This window comes from Leucoraja erinacea, chromosome 35 (assembly GCF_028641065.1).
Source record: "Leucoraja erinacea ecotype New England chromosome 35, Leri_hhj_1, whole genome shotgun sequence".
NCBI lineage: Eukaryota > Metazoa > Chordata > Chondrichthyes > Rajiformes > Rajidae > Leucoraja > Leucoraja erinaceus.
The window spans coordinates 1449625-1466730 of NC_073411.1; the positions used below are offsets into that span (position 1 = coordinate 1449625).

Genomic DNA, 17106 nt, shown 5'->3' on the forward strand with positions numbered 1-17106 from the left:
GAGACACTTAAACATCTGTAAATCATTGCTTAAATGTTAGTCAGTTAGTTTGGAGGGCTTTTATGTGAAGGGGGGGTGAAGGGGTAAACTTTAATTCTTAGTCCCCTACCTGGTCGGAGAGGCGGGGAGCGGTCAATGCCTTACCGGGTCGCCGTGCAGTATGCTCCGCAGCGCTGTGGCCGGTGGGGCTGCGGGCGGCGCCGGTTGTAGCTCCGACCCCGGCAACTCTACCCCTGGCTGCGAGGCGCTCCAAATCCAGCGCGGCCCGCGGCCGGACGCCCCAGCTCCGCGAATGTCGGGAGTCGGCGGTGTCGCAGCGCTGGGATACCAGCGGGGAGCGGGCAATGCCTTACCGGGTCGCCATGCGGCAAGCTCCGGAGCGCTGTGGCCGCCTTCTTCCAACATTCGCGGAGGGTCGCTGGATTTGGAGCCGCGCAGCCAAGGGTAGAGTTGCCGGGGTCGGAGCTCCAACCGGCGCCGCCCGCGGCCGGACGGAGCCCCCAGCTCCGCGAGGTTGGGAGTCGCCGACCAGGTAGGGGACTAAGAATTAAAGTTTCCCCCTTCACCCCTACTCCACCACCACCACATAACATCCCTCCAAACTAACTGACTAACATTTATGCAATGATTCTCCCGGTCTCCGGGGAGGAGGCAGCTGCTCCAGAATTTTCAAGCCTCCAGCGCTACCTACCTAATCTACGCTAAATATCTTCCATTCGGAAATCCGAAAATGTCCGAAATCCGACAAGTGTCTGGTCCCAAGGCTTTCGGATAAAAGGTTGTGCACCTGTATTACAGTTGAACAAAGGGGACTATGGAGCCATGAGGGAGGTGCTGGCCAAACCTGACTGGAATGATACCCCAGCAGGGATGACAGTGGAACAATAATGGCAGGTATTTCTGGGAATAATACAGAAGGTGCAGGATGAGTTCATTCCAAAGAGGAAGAAAGATTCTAAGGGGAGTACGGGGCAACCGTGGCTGACAAGGGAAGTCGGGGATAGAATACAAATAAAAGTACAACATAGCAAAGATGAGCGGGAAGCCAGAGGATTGGGTAACATTTAAAGAGCAACAGAAGACAACTAAAAAGGCAATACAGGGAGAAAAAATGAGGTACGAAGGTAAGCTAGCCAAGAATATAACGGAGGATAGTAAAAGCTTCTTTAGGTATGTGAAGAGGAAAACATTAGTTAAGACCAAAGTTGGAACCTTGAAGACTGAAAAGGGTGAATTTATTATGGGGAACAAGGAAATGGCAGACAAGTTGAACAGGTACTTTGGATCTGTCTTCACTAAGGAGGACACAAACAATCTACCGGATATAGTAGAGGCCAGAAGATCTGGGGTGATGGATGAACTGAAGGAAATCCACATTAGGCAGGAAATGGTGTTGGGTAGACTGATGGGACTGAAGGCTGATAAATCCCCAGAGACTGATGGTCTGCATCCCAGGGTACTTAAGGAAGTGGCTCTAGAAAGTGTGGATGCATTGGTGATCATTTTCCAACGTTCTATAGATTTAGGATCATTTCCTCTGGATTGGAGGGTCGCTAATGTTATCCCATTTTTTAAGAAAGGCGGGAGAGAGTAAACAGGGAATTATAGACCAGTTAGCCTGACATTGGTGGTGGGGATGATGTTGGAGTCAATAATAAAAGATGAAATAGCTTCACATTTGGATAGCAGTAACAGGATCGGTCCGAGTCACCATGGATTTACGAAGGGGAAATCATGCTTGACTAATCTTCTGGAATTTTTTGAGTATGTAACTAGGAAAATGGACAAGGGGGAGCCAGTGGATGTAATGTACCTGGACTTGCAGAAAGCATTTGATAAGGTCCCACATTAGAGATTAGTGGGCAAAATTAGCGCACATGGTATTGGAGGTAGAGTGCTGACATGGATAAAAAATTGGTTGGCAGACAGGAAACAAAGAGAAGGGATTAACGGGTACCTTTCAGAATAACAGACTTGGACTAGTGGGGTACTGCAAAGCTCGGTGCTGGGACCGCAGCTAATTACAATACACATCAATGATTTAGATGAAGGTATTCAAAGTAACATTATTAAATTTGCAGATGACACAAAGCTGGGTGGCAGTGTAAACTGTGAGGTGGATGCTATGAGAATGTAAAGTGACTTGGACAATTGCGGGAGTGGGCAGATGCATGGCAGATGCAGTTTAATGTGGATAAATGTGAGGTAGTCCACTTTGGTAGAAAAAGCAGGAAGGCAGATTAATATCTAAATTGTGTCAAGTTGGGAAAAGGGGAAGTACAATGGGATCTGGGGGTCCCTGTTCATCAGTCAATGAAAGTAAGCATGCAGGTACAGTAGGCAGTGAAGAAAGCGAATGGCACGTTGGCTTTCATAATAAGAGTTGAGTATAGGAGCAAAGAGGTCTTTCTGCAGTTGCACAGGGCCCTAGTGAGACCACACCTGGAGTATTGTGTGCAGTTTTGGTCTCCAAATTTGAGGTAGGACATTCTTGCTATTGAGTGCAGCGTAGGTTTACAAGGCTAATTCCCGGGATGGCGGGACTGTCATATGCTGAGAGAATGGAGTGGCTGGGCTTGTAGACGCTGGAATTTAGAAGGATGAGAGGATATCTTATTGAAATCTTATTTAAGATTTTTAAGGGTTTGGACACGCTTGAGGCAGGAAACATGTTCCTGATTTAGGGGGAGTCCAGAACCAGGGGCCACAGTTTATGAATGTGTGGTAAGCCATTGTGAAAGGAGATGAGGAAACACTTTTCTCACACAGAGAGAGGCGAGTCTGTAGAATTCCCTGCCTCGGAAGGCAGTGGAGGCTGGTTCTCTGGATACTTTCAAGAGAGAGCTAGATGGGGCTCTTAAATATAGCAGAGTCGGGGAATATGGAGGAGAAGGCAGGAACGGGGTACTGATTGTGGATGATCAGCTATGATCACATTGAATGGCGGTGCTGGCTCGGTGCTGAATGGCCTACTCCTGCACCTATTGTCTATTGGCTCATGTAATGCCCAATGTCAATTATAGGGGCATTAGCTCAATGAGCCCGAACGGTTCCAGGGTTGTGTATGACTACCTATTGTTGTCTGGGTCAGAGTCTCTGAGTCTGTCTTTCCTCACATTACTCCATTTTCCATCCTTGGGGTAAAGTCGCCTCTATGCCTCCTCATGTGGCTAATGTCAAATGGTTTCAGTAAATTGCATTGGTCTTGACATTGATGTTGTATACTCTCACTCAGAATTTGTACCTCCCCATATTTGTTGTGGCTTCAAAAAGCATTCCTTCCAACGGGGAAAAGATTTAATAGGAATCTGAAGGATACCCTTTTCACACAAAGGGTGGCGGATGCATGGAACAAGCTGCCAGAGAAGGTAGTTGAGGCATGGACTATTGCAATGTTTAAGAAGCAGTTGGACACATACATGGATAGGACAGGTTTGGAGAGATCTGGACCAAATGCTGGCAGGTGGAACTAGTGTAGCTGGGACATGTTGGCTGGTGTGGGCAAGTTGGGCCGAAGGGCCTGTTTCCATACTGTATCACTCTATTTCTCTCGGTACTAACTCAGTCACTATCTATGATAAGCTCTCCTCTGTTTGTGGCTCTCAGCGAGGTGGGGTGGGGGAGGGGGTGGGGGTTGAGTGATTGGGCAACAGATCATCTTCGTAGTGTTAAACAATCACCCACATCATGGTAGTCAGAACGTCGCTTCACCTACTGCGTTCTTTCCACCAGCTTTATTTTGTTGGACCTTGGCCTTCAGGTGCCTCATGACCTGTTTTCTTCCTTTTGAGGGGGTGGTGGAGTTCCCAGTCCATGAATACCTTTCCCTTGAATTTCCCCATCTAATAACTCTGCAGCAGATATCATCCCAGATACAAAAAATGTGAAGAAACTGCAGAGGTTAGAACTCTTAAATAAAAACAGAAAATACTGGACGAGCTCAGCACATCAGGCAGTATCTTTAAACGAGGCACCACCAGGAATCAATACAGAAATCTTGCAATCCCACCCTTGAACTAATAGACAACAAACTAAGCATTCACAGCTGTTTGGAGTAGAAAATTGTAAAAGATTTGCAACTTAATACATATAGAAAATCTTTCTTCATCTGAAAATCAACCATCCCATTATCAGCCTACAGTTCTAGACTCTGCTGGACTCTACAAACTCCAACTAAACTCCAAACTCCGAACTGCCATGATTGCACTAGGACATTTGGGCTTTATTTTGTTTTCTGCATAAATTGTTTTTTTTCTTTATTTATTGAACTTATTTTCAGCTTAGCTTAGCTTAGTTTATTGTACCTGCAACAAGGTACAGTGAAAAGCTTTTGTTGCATTCTAATAAGTCAGCGGAAATACTATACATGATTACAATCGAGCCAGATACATGATAAAGGGAATAATGTTTAGTGCAAGATAAAGTCCAGTAAAGTCTAGTTGCGGATAACTATCCCTGAATCTGTTATATTTCTATATGTTGTTTATTTTATAAATATCTAATGAATAACATGTTTATAAACCCGTTGTGCTGCTGCAAGAAAGAATTTGATTGCTCCGTTTTGGTGCATACGACAATAAAACACTCTTGACTCTTGCTAGGAAGGCAGCTGGGAATCTCGCTTGGAATCTCCACTGAGCTCTCTTCTCATCCCTGTTCCTCAATGTAATCTGCATAGGTCATTCTCCCAATAGATCACTGATATTACAAAATTTAATCAGTGGTGTTAAAGATATGAAAGCCGATGGTCCCTACCTGCCAAGGTGTAGTCCATGTCGAATCCAAAACATTTAATCTTCTCGAGTGCCAGGCTCCTGTTCACAAACACCCTACAGACCAAACAGAGAATGTGCAACTCTCAGACAAATGAGCACAAAAAGTAAATCAAGTCCACTGACGGCATTTACAAAGGTGTTTCTCAGGACTATAAGGTCACAATTGATAGGAGCAGAATTAGGCCGTTCAGCCCATCAAGTCTACTCCACCATTCAATCATGGCTGATCTATCTCTTTCTCCTAACCCCATTCACCTGCCTTCACCCATAACACCTGACATCCGTACTAATCAAGAATCTATCTATCTCTTGCTTAAAAATATCCATTGACTTGGCCTCCACAGCCTTCTGTGGCAAAGGATACCAGATTCCGGTGGCACAGCAGTAGAGTTGCTGCCTTACAGCGGTTGCAGGTATGGAGGTTAATTGGTTTGGTGTATGTGTAAATTGTCCCTAGTGTGTGTAGGATAGTGTTAATGTGCGGTGATCGCTGGCCAGTGCGGGTGCGGTGGATTGAAGGGCCTGTTTCCGCGCTGTATCTCTAAACAAAACTAAAGATTCACTACCCTCCGACTAAATAAATTCTTTCTCATCTCCTTCCTAAAGGAACGTCCTTCAATTCAAGACACAACCAGGCACATCATAAAGTGGAGAACATGCAAAGACGTAAGCCGTTGGTGAAATGGTGAAAGTCTAACAGCAAGGAGTGGGAAACCATCAATGCAGATGTGAGTCTAATCTTGTGGAATCAAGGGATCAGCAGAAAAGGTTGGAGAAGATGGGTGATCTAGTCTACAGAATGGAAAGGAGAAATTTCGAGGGAAGAAACAACTCGGCTGGAAAGATAGGCCTCCTCCCCCTGAGTCCCGTCGTCTCCAGGAAATCTAACGACTTGTTAAAGAAAGAGGCCTGAGGAAGTTGTGGAGAAAAGAAACAGTAGAAGGGAGGGCATCAACCTCCTTCAAGAGGGCCTAAAACAGACACTCTCTAAGCTGCGCAAAGCGGAGAATATAAGGAAACAACGCAAAAAGGAAAAAGTAAGAACAGACATCTACAAAGATCCCTTTAAGTTTGTGAAAGGCATTTTCACAAAAGAGAAAAGCAGATCCCTGGAAGCGTCAAAAAAGGTTGAAGTACACATCAGAACCATCCACACTGATGAGATAAGATGAACCGATACTTGTCCCCGCTGACATCCCACCAATCTCACCCCCACAACATCAATTTGACATCAGCCCTCCCAAGCTGAGTGAGGTAAAAGAAGTAGTGGGGAAGGCAAGAACTGCCTCTGCACCAGGCCCTAATGATGTTCCGTATTGTGTCTACAAGAATGCCCCAGATATTCTGAAATTCCCCTGGAGGAACATGAGGGTTGCGTGGGAAAAGCAAGTTATCCCCAAAGCCTGGCGAAGAGCGGGGGAGTGCTGATCCCAAAAGAAAATAAATTCGTCCACCATCGAACAGTTTTGGCAAATAAACCTTCTTAACATAGAAGGCAAGATCTTTTTCAGTGTGGTGGCGAAAAGACTTATAAAGTATCTGAAACAAAACCATTTAATTGATACGTCAATCCAAAAGGCTTGCATTCCAAAAGACGGCTTCTCGGGATGCCTTGAACATACCAGCGTCATATGGCATCAAATCCAGACTGCTAAGAAATACCAAAAGAACCTGCATGTCTTGTTCCTTAGACCTGGCCAATGCCAATGGATCAGTTTCTCATTCCTTTTGAATTCTTTCAGGTGCCTGCAACAATAACAAATTTGTTTAAAAAAAAACTACTTCCAGGATCTGTAATTTAGTCTCACAGCATCAGACTTTACCACAGCGTGGCAACCACTGGAAGTAGGCATCATGGCGGGGTGCACCATCTCCCCATTGACCTTCACTATGGCAATGGAGCTCATTATCAGAGCATCAAAATGGGTTGTGGGAAGAAAACGGCTACAGTGTGGTCAGCGATTGCCACTGATACGAGCCTATATGGACGATATAACAACACTAACAACAACTATCCCCTGCACCAAGTGACTTCTGGAAAAGCTTCATCAAAACATCACATGGGCAAGGATGAAGATGAAACCCAGCAAGTTCAGCAGTATCTCCATTGTCAAAGGCCGTCAAGGATCAAAGATTTCATATTGACGGAATACCTGTTCCAACTGTTTCAGAAATGCCAGTGAAGAGTTTGGGCTGATGATATGAAGCAAAGCTCAAGGACTCCGAGCAGTTTGCACAACTGAAAAAGGATACCATCATGCACGTAGCTGGCATCAACAAGACCTTGCTACCAGGAAAACTCAAGCTGTGGTGCTTCCAATTTGGCATACTACCAAGAATCATGTGACCTTTTAACTGTGTATGAAGTCCCCATCGACAAAGTGGAAAAACTGGAAAGAATGATCAGCACACATGTGAAACAGTGGCTTGGACTTCCACCATGCTGAAGTGCTGTCGGACTGTACGGGAGTAGTAAATTGGAATTACCCATTGCATGACGTGGAAGAGTTCAAATGCACTAAAGCAAGGTTGGTCATGATCCTCACTGAATCTGCAGATACTGTTATTCGAACAGCAGCCCCCTGTGTGGCAACGGGGAGGAAGTGGACCCCATCTGAAGCCGTTCATAGTGCTAAGTCTGCTCTTCATTTCCGGGATGTGGTTGGCCAAGTCCAACATGGGAGAGCTGGGCTCGGGCTTGTCCCTTAAGCTCCTCAATGGCACAAGGCAGCATCAGTGCAGAAGAGACGGCTTGTGGTGGAGGAGGTGAGAAGACGGGAGGAGGCAGAGCGACACACCAGGCTGTATCAATGGCCAAGTAGGGCAAATAGACTAACTGGGAGAGACTGGAAAAGAGGAAACTCTTTTCCGAGTCTGAAGAAGGGTTTCGGCCTGAAACGTCGCCTATTTCCTTCGCTCCATAGATGCTGCTGCACCCGCTGAGTTTCTCCAGCATTTTTGTGTACCTTCGATCTGCCAGCATCTGCAGTTCCTTCTTGAAAACTCTTTCCCAACCTGTCTAAGTCTTTCCGCAGAGTCCTACACTACATGCCCCTCCACCTATTTTTGTATAATTCTTCTAAACTCCAGTGAGTACAGGCCCAATGCCGTCAGACAGTCATCATATGTTCAAGAAGGAACTGCAGATGCTGGAAGATCGAAGGTACACAAAATTGCTGGAGCAACTCAGCGGGTGCAGCAGCATCTATGGAGCGAAGGAAATAGGCGACGTTTCGGGCCGAAACCCTTCTTCAGACCAGTCATCATATGTTAACCCCCTCATTCCTGGGATCATTCTTGTACACCTCCTCAGGACCCGCCAGGGCCCGACTATGATGCCCTTACAAACAAAGATGTGTTAATCTCAAACAAAGACCACGAGAAGGCAAACTGGAGGAACAGCATTTTATATTCCACTTGGGTAACTAACCTAATCCCCTCCCCCCTTCCCTATGCCCCACTTAACTTGCACCTATTTCTCCCCTCCCCCTCCCTTTCCACATACATTCCTTCCTCACACTTTACAATTTGCAACTCTTCTATCCTTATCTCACACCTTTTGGCTTTTCATCTCTGGCCTATGTCCAACCATCTAGCTATTAAATAATCCACCTATCACGCTACATATTGCCCTGTCCACTTTTTCAGATTACCTTCGCCCCCCCCCCCCCACCACAATCAGTCTGAAGAAGGGTCCAGACCCGAAACATCACCTATCCATGTTCTCCAGAGATGCTGGCTGACCCGCTGAGATACTCCTGCATATTGTGTCTTTTTTCTAAACCAGTATCTGGATTTCCTTCCGCGGGATCTGGACCAATCGCTGACAAGGTCTTGTACAAATCCCGTCCCCGGAGAAGTCATGTCTGTTATTTGGCTTTTCAGCGTCATGTCCGTTCGGTTATTTGGCTTTTCGGTGTTGTTTCCGTTTGGTATCTTGGCTTCCATTTCTTCACTTCACCTTCTAGTCTTTCGAAGCCCCGTCCACACACGTTATCAAAAGGTGGTAAAGATTTGGGGAAAGGCTGTTTCAGAGGTGGAAGTGTTTAGTTTCACAAGAATAAAAATTGCAGAGGTTTTGATGAGGAAGACAAGGTAACTGAGTAGTACCAAGGGCAGCAGAGTGACGCAGCTTGTAGAGTTGCTGCCTCATAGTACCCGACGTCCGGGTTCGATTGGGACCTCGGTTGCTGAGTGGAGTTTGCACGTTCTCCCCATGATTGCGTGGATTTCCTCCAGGTGCTGCGGTTTCCTCCCACATCTTAAAGTCATGCAGGTTTGTAGGTTAATTGGTCTCTGTAAATTGCCCCTAGTGTGCAGGGAATGGATGCAGTTGGATTACATAGTGAATGGAAGGTCAATGTTCATCATGGACTCGGTGAGCCAACGGCCTGTTTGCATGTTGTAGCTCTAAAAGTAAAACTAAGGTACAGTAAGTACAGATCATTCCTTTTTTCTTTGAGCCAGTAGCAATTTAGCGGTAGTCAGTGGAGTGGTATGTCTTCCTGTGAAATGTGGGGGACTGGGGTGAAGTGAGGTATCACTGACATGTACATTTACAGCTGGCACGTGCCGTCAGGGTAGGCGAGTTAGGCACTGCCTACCCTGACTAAAATTATAAAATGGTAATTACTAAATATAAATAGTAAAGGCATGGGAGAATGATGCCTATCTAAGAGATAGATCTCTTAGGTAGGCATAATTCTCCGTGCCTTTCATCTGCGGCACTTGCAACAAGCGAAGGTCTGTGCAGCCCATGTGCCGTCAGCGCTGCTTCAAGCTGTCAATGACATGTGGGGCTGAAGGCAGCTGAGGTTCTGCCTCTGCAGTACTGCGCATGCGCAGCGCAAGTTTCTTGGTGGGTTTTCAAATATGGATTGCCATTATCTGAAGAGTATCTTAGGAAACATAGAGAGAAGAATGTGGTAAGTACATTTCTTGGTACTATATGTTTTTAAATACCGTATTTCCTGGGGTGGGGGGGGGGGGGGGGGAAGAGTTCCTTTCACAGCATTTGGGGAGTCTGGCCCGGGGTAAAGTTGCGGGGAGGGCAGGAGCGTTGTGAAGGAGGGGATCTGGATCATGCCAGTAACCCACTTACGACGCTCCTTGCACGGAGGCGGGGGAAGGGGGGGGGGGGGGGGGGGAGAAGTAGCTCTGGTGGCCGGATCAGCAGGCCCAGGAACAGCTTCTTCCCTGCGGCTGTTACACTACTCAACACTGTACCTCGGTGATTGCCAATCCCCCCCCCGGACACTCCTTCCACCAGGAAAAAAAATAATTACTTTACTATGACTGTATGCACGTAAATATGTTTATTTATTGCTCATATTCTATGTAGCTCTTCTAGGGAGATGCTAACTGCATTTCATTGTCTCTGTACTGTAAGGCGCTGAAGTGGCGGCCAGTTCTGCTGCCGGGTCCCGGCGGCTGCTCGCAGCTCCCCGAGCTGCTTCTATCCCCGGCTACAATGTGGTGGCTCCGCGTCCGGAGCGCCGCAGCAGCAGTGAGTGAGTTGCTGGCATTATCCCCGATCCCCTCCTTCTCAACGCTCCTGCCCTCCTCGCAACTTTACCCTTGGCACAGACTTTCCACACGCTGTGAAAGGAACTCTTCCCCCCCCCCCCCCCAATTGGCCCCTTAAACAAGTGTTGTCATTCAATTATAGGTAGATGACAACTGATTCAATTTTCCCTGTACCCCTGTTTTTCTCCCACCATCTCTCCACCTCCACCTGCCATCACCCCCTTCACCCTCCCCCCCCCCCCCCCCCCCCCCCCCCCACCCATTCAGTAATTCTGAAAGAAGGAGATTTGGAAGCCTTGGGCAAATTGAATTGTTACTGTCTTTATTTTTATTTTTTATTTTTACGGAGAGAACAATCTGCGCATGTGCGGTTTAAGTTTTTTTAAAAAGCCGACTGACTGCCTACCTTGAGTAATTACTCACGGCACATGCCTGATTTACAGGCAGTGTGTCCAACTGCAGCTCCTCTCACATCGCCACCTTCTCTCATTTTGAGAAGTTGAAATTGACCCAAAGCTTGGAAGTGTGGTCAACAATGAACAGTAACAGTTCAGAAAACACACATAGGGTGAAAATTTATGCAGAAATGTACGGGATGAAACGTCTTGTTAGGGAACGAGAAGAGAGATAATATATGGCAATGGTTTCATTTTTGCTGAGCTTGCAAAATCCTTGGGGGTCATTGGCTAAGTTAACAAAGCAGTTAATAAACCAACAAGCAGTTAGGATTTGGTATGCACTGCTCATGGAAGTATGTTTAATAGATTCCTTTGAAAGGGAATCGGTCACAACCTTATGGGGAAAGCAATTGCAGGGTTAAGTTGAGAGGGAGAGATATGGGGGTTGCAATGTTCCTCTGCCAAGCAGCTGGAGTAGATGGGCTGAAAAGTCTGTGTAAGCTGTACCATTTGATAATTCCATGATAGGGATAACATTCATCATCTTGCTAGATTTTGATTTGATTCCAGTTGCCAAAGTAGTTTAGAGATACAGCATGGCAACAGGCCTTTAGCCCCACCGACCAGAGGTCCCGCACACTAACACTATCCTATACGCACTAGGGACAAGTTTTTACACATACACCAAGCCAATTAACCTACAACCTGTACGTCTTTAGAGTGTTGAAGGAAACCGAAAATCTTGGAGAAAACACAAACGATGTGGGGAGAACGTATAAACTCTGTCAAACCCGGATCTCCGGTGTTGCAAGTGCTGGAAGGCAGCAACTCTACCACTGCGCCACCATGACGCCCATTTGGCAAATTGTGATCTATTTTTACCTGACCACATTTCCCTCCAAGTCTGCAATGAAAAATGATAATCACATGGAATTCAATAAAGTCCCTTTGATTCTGAATAATGGAGACAGTCAATGATACCTTTATCTCTCCACAGTGGGCATTAACCCAGATACAAGGCTTTAACCTGCTTACTGATCTTTATTGGGTTTAGAAATTCAAGGAATGTCCTCTGCAGACACAAGTGGAAAGTGCTCAGCGATTTTAGGCCCCAACACTTTGGACAAGCTACAGAATCTATATCTATCTATCTATCTATCTTCTATATTACTAAAAGTCTGGTCTTGACCACTTTTGGCTCGCTGCGTTTTCCGAGAGAACGCCGCAACCTACGGCCGCCATTTTTGGCCACCTCGTTCAGAGCCCCCCTCCAGAGGATTTGTCCCATCGATAAAAAATCAGGGATATATTAATGTTTTTTAAAAATTAGCCATTCTCTCTGTTGCCCCTGCTGGAGGGAGGGGGAGTGAATATAAAACCAGGAAGTGGAGTGCCTCACTCAGTCTCTGCAAGATGAAGCCAGAGGGTCACATCTATCTGAGCTCTGAATAACACTGAACCCATGTCTACTCAACTTTGAGTGCCCTTAATGTGGTTTGAAAATGAAAATATGGTTGGTTTGAAGTAAAAATGCACTGCAAATGGTTGTTTGGGTTGAAGTAAAAATGCACTGCAAATGGTTGTTTGGGTTGAAGTAAAAATGCACTGCAAATGGTTGTTTGGGTTGAAGTGAAAATGCACTGCAAATCGTTGTTTGGGCGGGTTTTGGGTTGAAGTGAAAAGGCACTGCAAAGGTTTGTTTGGCTAAACTGGACAACTCCCCCCCTCCCCCGCTGATCAGGTGCAGAGGATTCTTCCCATCCATGAAAAATAAAAGTGTTATTAGTGTTTAAAAAATGTTGAGAATCTCTCTCCTGTCAATCACGCCATGAAGGCCACACTTTTTCCGGTGGAAGGGGGAAGGATTATAAAAACCAGAAGTGTGGGTGTATCTCAGTCTCTGCCTGATGGGGGAGGGAGAGGTCACAACTCTGTCTGAGCTGTGAATGAACTGAACACACTGAATGTCTACTGAACTGTGAGTGTGGTTTTATGGTGGTTTCACCTTGCTTGAAATGGTAAGAAACTGCATTTGAATGTGGTGGCCTAGCACCCTGCATGAAATGGTATGAAACTGCATTTGAATTTGGTTGCCTTGCACCCTCCTTGAATAGTATGAAACTGCACTTGAATTTGGTGGCCTTGCACCCTGCTTCAAGTGGTGTGAAACTGCACTTGAATTTGGTGGCCTTGCACTCTGCTTGAAATGGTAGTAAAATGGATTTGAATTTGGTGGGCTTGCACTCTGCTTGAAATGGAATTTCAAGGAATAGCCGTGAGTCAACTGCCAGCCCACCAGCCGTGAGTGAGCTGCCAGCACATCAGGCTTGGGGGACTGAGCTGCCACCCCAAGAATCCATTTGGCCCACAATGTCCATAGTAGCCCTCTGGAGACCAGTAACACCTGCATCCAACAACACCCATACCAGCTCTCCAGAAAGCCCCCCCCCCCCACGGCCACTAATATTGGAACTGGTGAAGAGGTGAAATATTGCATCGGGGGACCAGCCCTCCCGTATGAACATGGGACCCAATGGGTCCCCTTAGTCTAGTATACTATTAAAAGTCTCAACTTGTTTGTCGCTGTGATCCCAGGAGCTACGCCAAAACGGTACACAATAGGACAAAAATGTTTGTAGAATTTTACTCGGCTTTTTCCCGTGGTCGTTTGTATCAAGTTTCTTCACATTTGATGTTATATTTCACATTATTGATAATTCAAAGTTTAAAAAAAGCCAACTTTTACAAGATTTTTACTGTTAAAATCCTTCCTACCAGCTTCCAACAAACTTCGATACAAAGTTGAAATACAGGAATGGGATATCACAGTCCTCCACCTGACATTTGCAACAATGTTGCCATCATACAGCACTTAATCCAGCTTCTGGCAGGACAGGAGGGGGAGGGTGACTTGGTATTGCAATTGGGGAAGTGCAATTGGAATTTTTTTAAAGTCCAGTGCTGGGGAGACAGGGGAATGCTGTGATCTTACATTCGGCAGCGGGTTGCGTTAGGGGACCATACCTCCCATGGGGGCTATGGGTTAGTAGTGCAATATTGCAGGGATTAAAATTGTTTTTAAAGTCCAGTGCTGGGGGAGGCAGGTGAGGGCTGGAATCTTACATTCGGCAGCGGGTTGCGTTGGGGGACCAGGCCACCCGTGTGACAGGGACCCAAAAGTCTTGTCTTGTTTCTATGCGTGTGTGTGTGTGTGTGTGTCTGTCTGTGTGATTTAATCTACGCCAAAAAGGTACATGATAGCGCTAACATTTTTGCACAACCTTGCTCGGCTTTTTCCCCGTCGACATCCTTGTCACGTTTCCTGCAGATTTGATGTTATATTTCACGTTATTGATATTTAAAGGTTTAAAAAAGCCAACATTAAAAAGATTTTTACTGTTTTTATGACGTCACAATGGGATCCCGTTCAATGTCACAATGGGATCCCAAATCTCATTTACGTTAAAAATCGCAAATTTAAAAAAAACTCAGTTTTAATCAAATTCTTCTGTTTTCATTAACAGCTAACATTGTGTTTAGATTATTTTAAAGAAAAGATGCGATATTCATCGAGAATTTCATTAAAAATCAAAAAAAAACGTGACTTTCATTGTGGGGAGCTGGTATAGGGAGGAGGTTTTATTTTTTTTTAAATTGTGATTTTCATTATGTGGGGGGGGATGGGGGGAGGTGAGGAATGGGGGAGCAGGGGGATAGAGGGAGAGGAGGGGATAGGGAGGGGAGAGGGAGGGGAACGTTGGGGAGGTGAGGAGGGATAGTGGGGGAGGAGAGGGAATAGAGGGAGAGAAGGGGGGGAGTGGGGGATAGAGGGAGAGCGCAGTGGGGGAGGTGAGGAGGGAGTGGGAGAGGTGAAGAGTGAGGGGGGGTAGGGAGATAGAGGGGAGGAGAGTGGGGTAAGGAGGGGAGAGGGGCGAGGGAGGGAGTGACTATGGTAGAGGAGAGGGGAGTGGGGAGGAGAGGAGGAGAGGGGAAAGAAGATGTGGGTGAAGAGGGGGTGTGAGTGCTGGGGGATGAGGGGGAATGAAGGAGGATAGGGGTAGGAAGAGGGATGGCGAGGGGCAGTTGGGGGAGGGTTGCCATGCCTCGTGTCACAACGGGGATCCCTGGCTTCTCAACGGGAACCCCTCAGCCACGCCTGTGCAGTTGAGGGCTATGGATCAGTGGTGGAATATTACCTTGGGGACGGGTCCGCACCTGGTCTAGTTATAAAATGCAACCTAAATTATTTCATGTTAAACCTAACATTAAGAGCTCTCCTCACAATAATGAGAATAAGTTCAATTAGGACACGGTGCTATGTGCTAATGAGGCAAAAAATAGTAGGATTGTGCAGTTGAATATATGGCTAACGAGCTGGTGCAGGGAGGAGGCATTCAGATAAAGGGGCGCTAGGCTCAGTTCCAGGGCAGATGGGGCCTGTACAAGAGGTATGAGTTGTATCTGAATTGATGGGGAACTAATATCCTTGTTTGGAGATTCGCTGGTGCTACTCGGGAAGGTTAAACTAGAGTGAATGGGGTTGGAACTGGCACAGCAGGTTAAAAGAAGGAAGAATTGATGACCAGTACGTTTCAATGGAAGGACAGGTTAACAAACACAGTGAAACTGATGGGCTGAATTGTGTTTATTTCAATGCTTGGAGTATTATGTGCAATGTACTGAAGTTGAGCAGAGCGTGAAAAGGAACATGGAACTATGATATGAATCATACAAAATGGCACTGGAAACATGGTTAATCTTGTGTACTGTCTCAGTGTTATCTAAGTATGATTGTGCCTATCTACAGTCAGATTTTTACTGAAATATAGGCATAAAAGGAATTTCACTGTACCTAGGTATACATAGCAATAAAGCACCACTGGACTAAGTGGAACACGTGGGGTCCCAGTCACACGGGAGACCTGGAGAGAGTTCGGAGAAAAGATGGGGGAAGAACCATGGGGGAGAGGGGGGTATCACAGGGAGGGGGGCAGGAGCCAGCGAGGGAGACCAGAGGGGTTGGGGCTGGAGCCGGCGATGCGATGGGGACTCCCAGCGGGCACTGGTCGCTGGTCATTCTGCTCCGCCAGGATCAGAGTCTCATTTCCATTTGCCGACATCGGCATCATCTCCGACTCCGTGCCGCGGTGGGCTAGGCTGGGGCCGCTTCCGGTCCCTCCGAAATTGTGTCCGGTTGGAGACCTCCGCCAATCATCCAGAGCATTCCTCAGCACCAGTAAAGACGCGATGGTGCAGGAAGGGACGCACGGGAGATGAGTGACAGGAGAAGAAACTTATCCGCGTGGCGCTGACTGGCTGCGCGGTTTTTAAGATTTTTAAACATCGCTAACTTTTACATTATGCCACCGATCTGAACTAAACTTGTTGCATTCGCAGCACAGGAGAATGGTGAGTGAGCTGGCAAAAAATCGTAGCGCTATCGCGTATCAATTTTGCGCAAATAGAAAGACCATGCAAACTTGAAGATAACAAGATCAGAATTTTAGTTATGTATAGATTAAATATTTGAACATGTTAATATTGTAGCTAATATGAAAACTTGTTTGTGAGAGGGATAGGACTGGCAGCTCAATATTCTAGATGTTTCAGATGTGATAGAGAGGGAGGTAAAGGAGCGGGAGGAGTTATATTACTAATCAGATAAAATGTCACAATGGGGTCCAGAGGGGACATACTGACGGGTTCATCCACTGAGGTAATATAGGGATAGCTGAAAAATAAGGAAGGTGCAATCATTCCAATGGAATTATACTGTAGACCTCCTAATAGCTAGTGGAAGATTGAAGAACATTACTAAAAGATCTTGAAGCATCACACTTGTCATAGTGTGTGACTTTCACTTCCCCAAAGTTGACTGAAAACACCAACATTGGAGAAATGGACTTGTTTAATGCAAAAGGCTTTTATGGGGCAGGATTTGTTAGGTGTATCAAAGAGGGTTTCTTGAAACAGTATCTGGTCGCCAAATTCGAGGAGGGGCAATACTGGACCTTGTGTTGGGAAACAACATGGTGACTGGTGTTTCAATGGAAGAATATTTGGGAACAGTGATCACAACCCCATAAGTTATGAAGTCTGAAGAAGGGTTTCGGCCTGAAACGTTGCCTTTTTCCTTCGCTCCAGATGCTGCTGCACCCGCTGAGTTTCTCCAGCTTTTTTTGTGCACCTCCCATAAGTTATATGATGGTCATAAATAAGGGTGACTCAGGACCTTGGTGAAAGATTCTATATTGGGGTTAGGCAGAATGCTGCAATATTTGGCAGGGTAGGATTTACTTGAATTTAGACAAGAATGAGATAATTAGGGACAGTCAGCATGGCTTTGCCTCTGGCAAATCATGTGCGTTTTTTTGAGAAGGTGATAGATGATTGTAGGGCAATGAATG

General features: G+C 46.1%; 1 protein-coding gene across 2 annotated transcripts in view; it reads right to left on the minus strand.

Annotated features, from left to right (window-relative positions):
• LOC129713156 (cytosolic purine 5'-nucleotidase-like) overlaps nucleotides 1–17106 on the minus strand; it is a 219023-nt gene that overhangs the window by 100930 nt on the left and 100987 nt on the right. For both annotated transcript variants that reach the window (XM_055661990.1, XM_055661991.1), the window contains one exon: nucleotides 4756–4829. In XM_055661990.1, the coding sequence (XP_055517965.1) occupies nucleotides 4756–4829 (74 nt within the window). The remainder of the gene's footprint in view (nucleotides 1–4755; nucleotides 4830–17106) is intronic.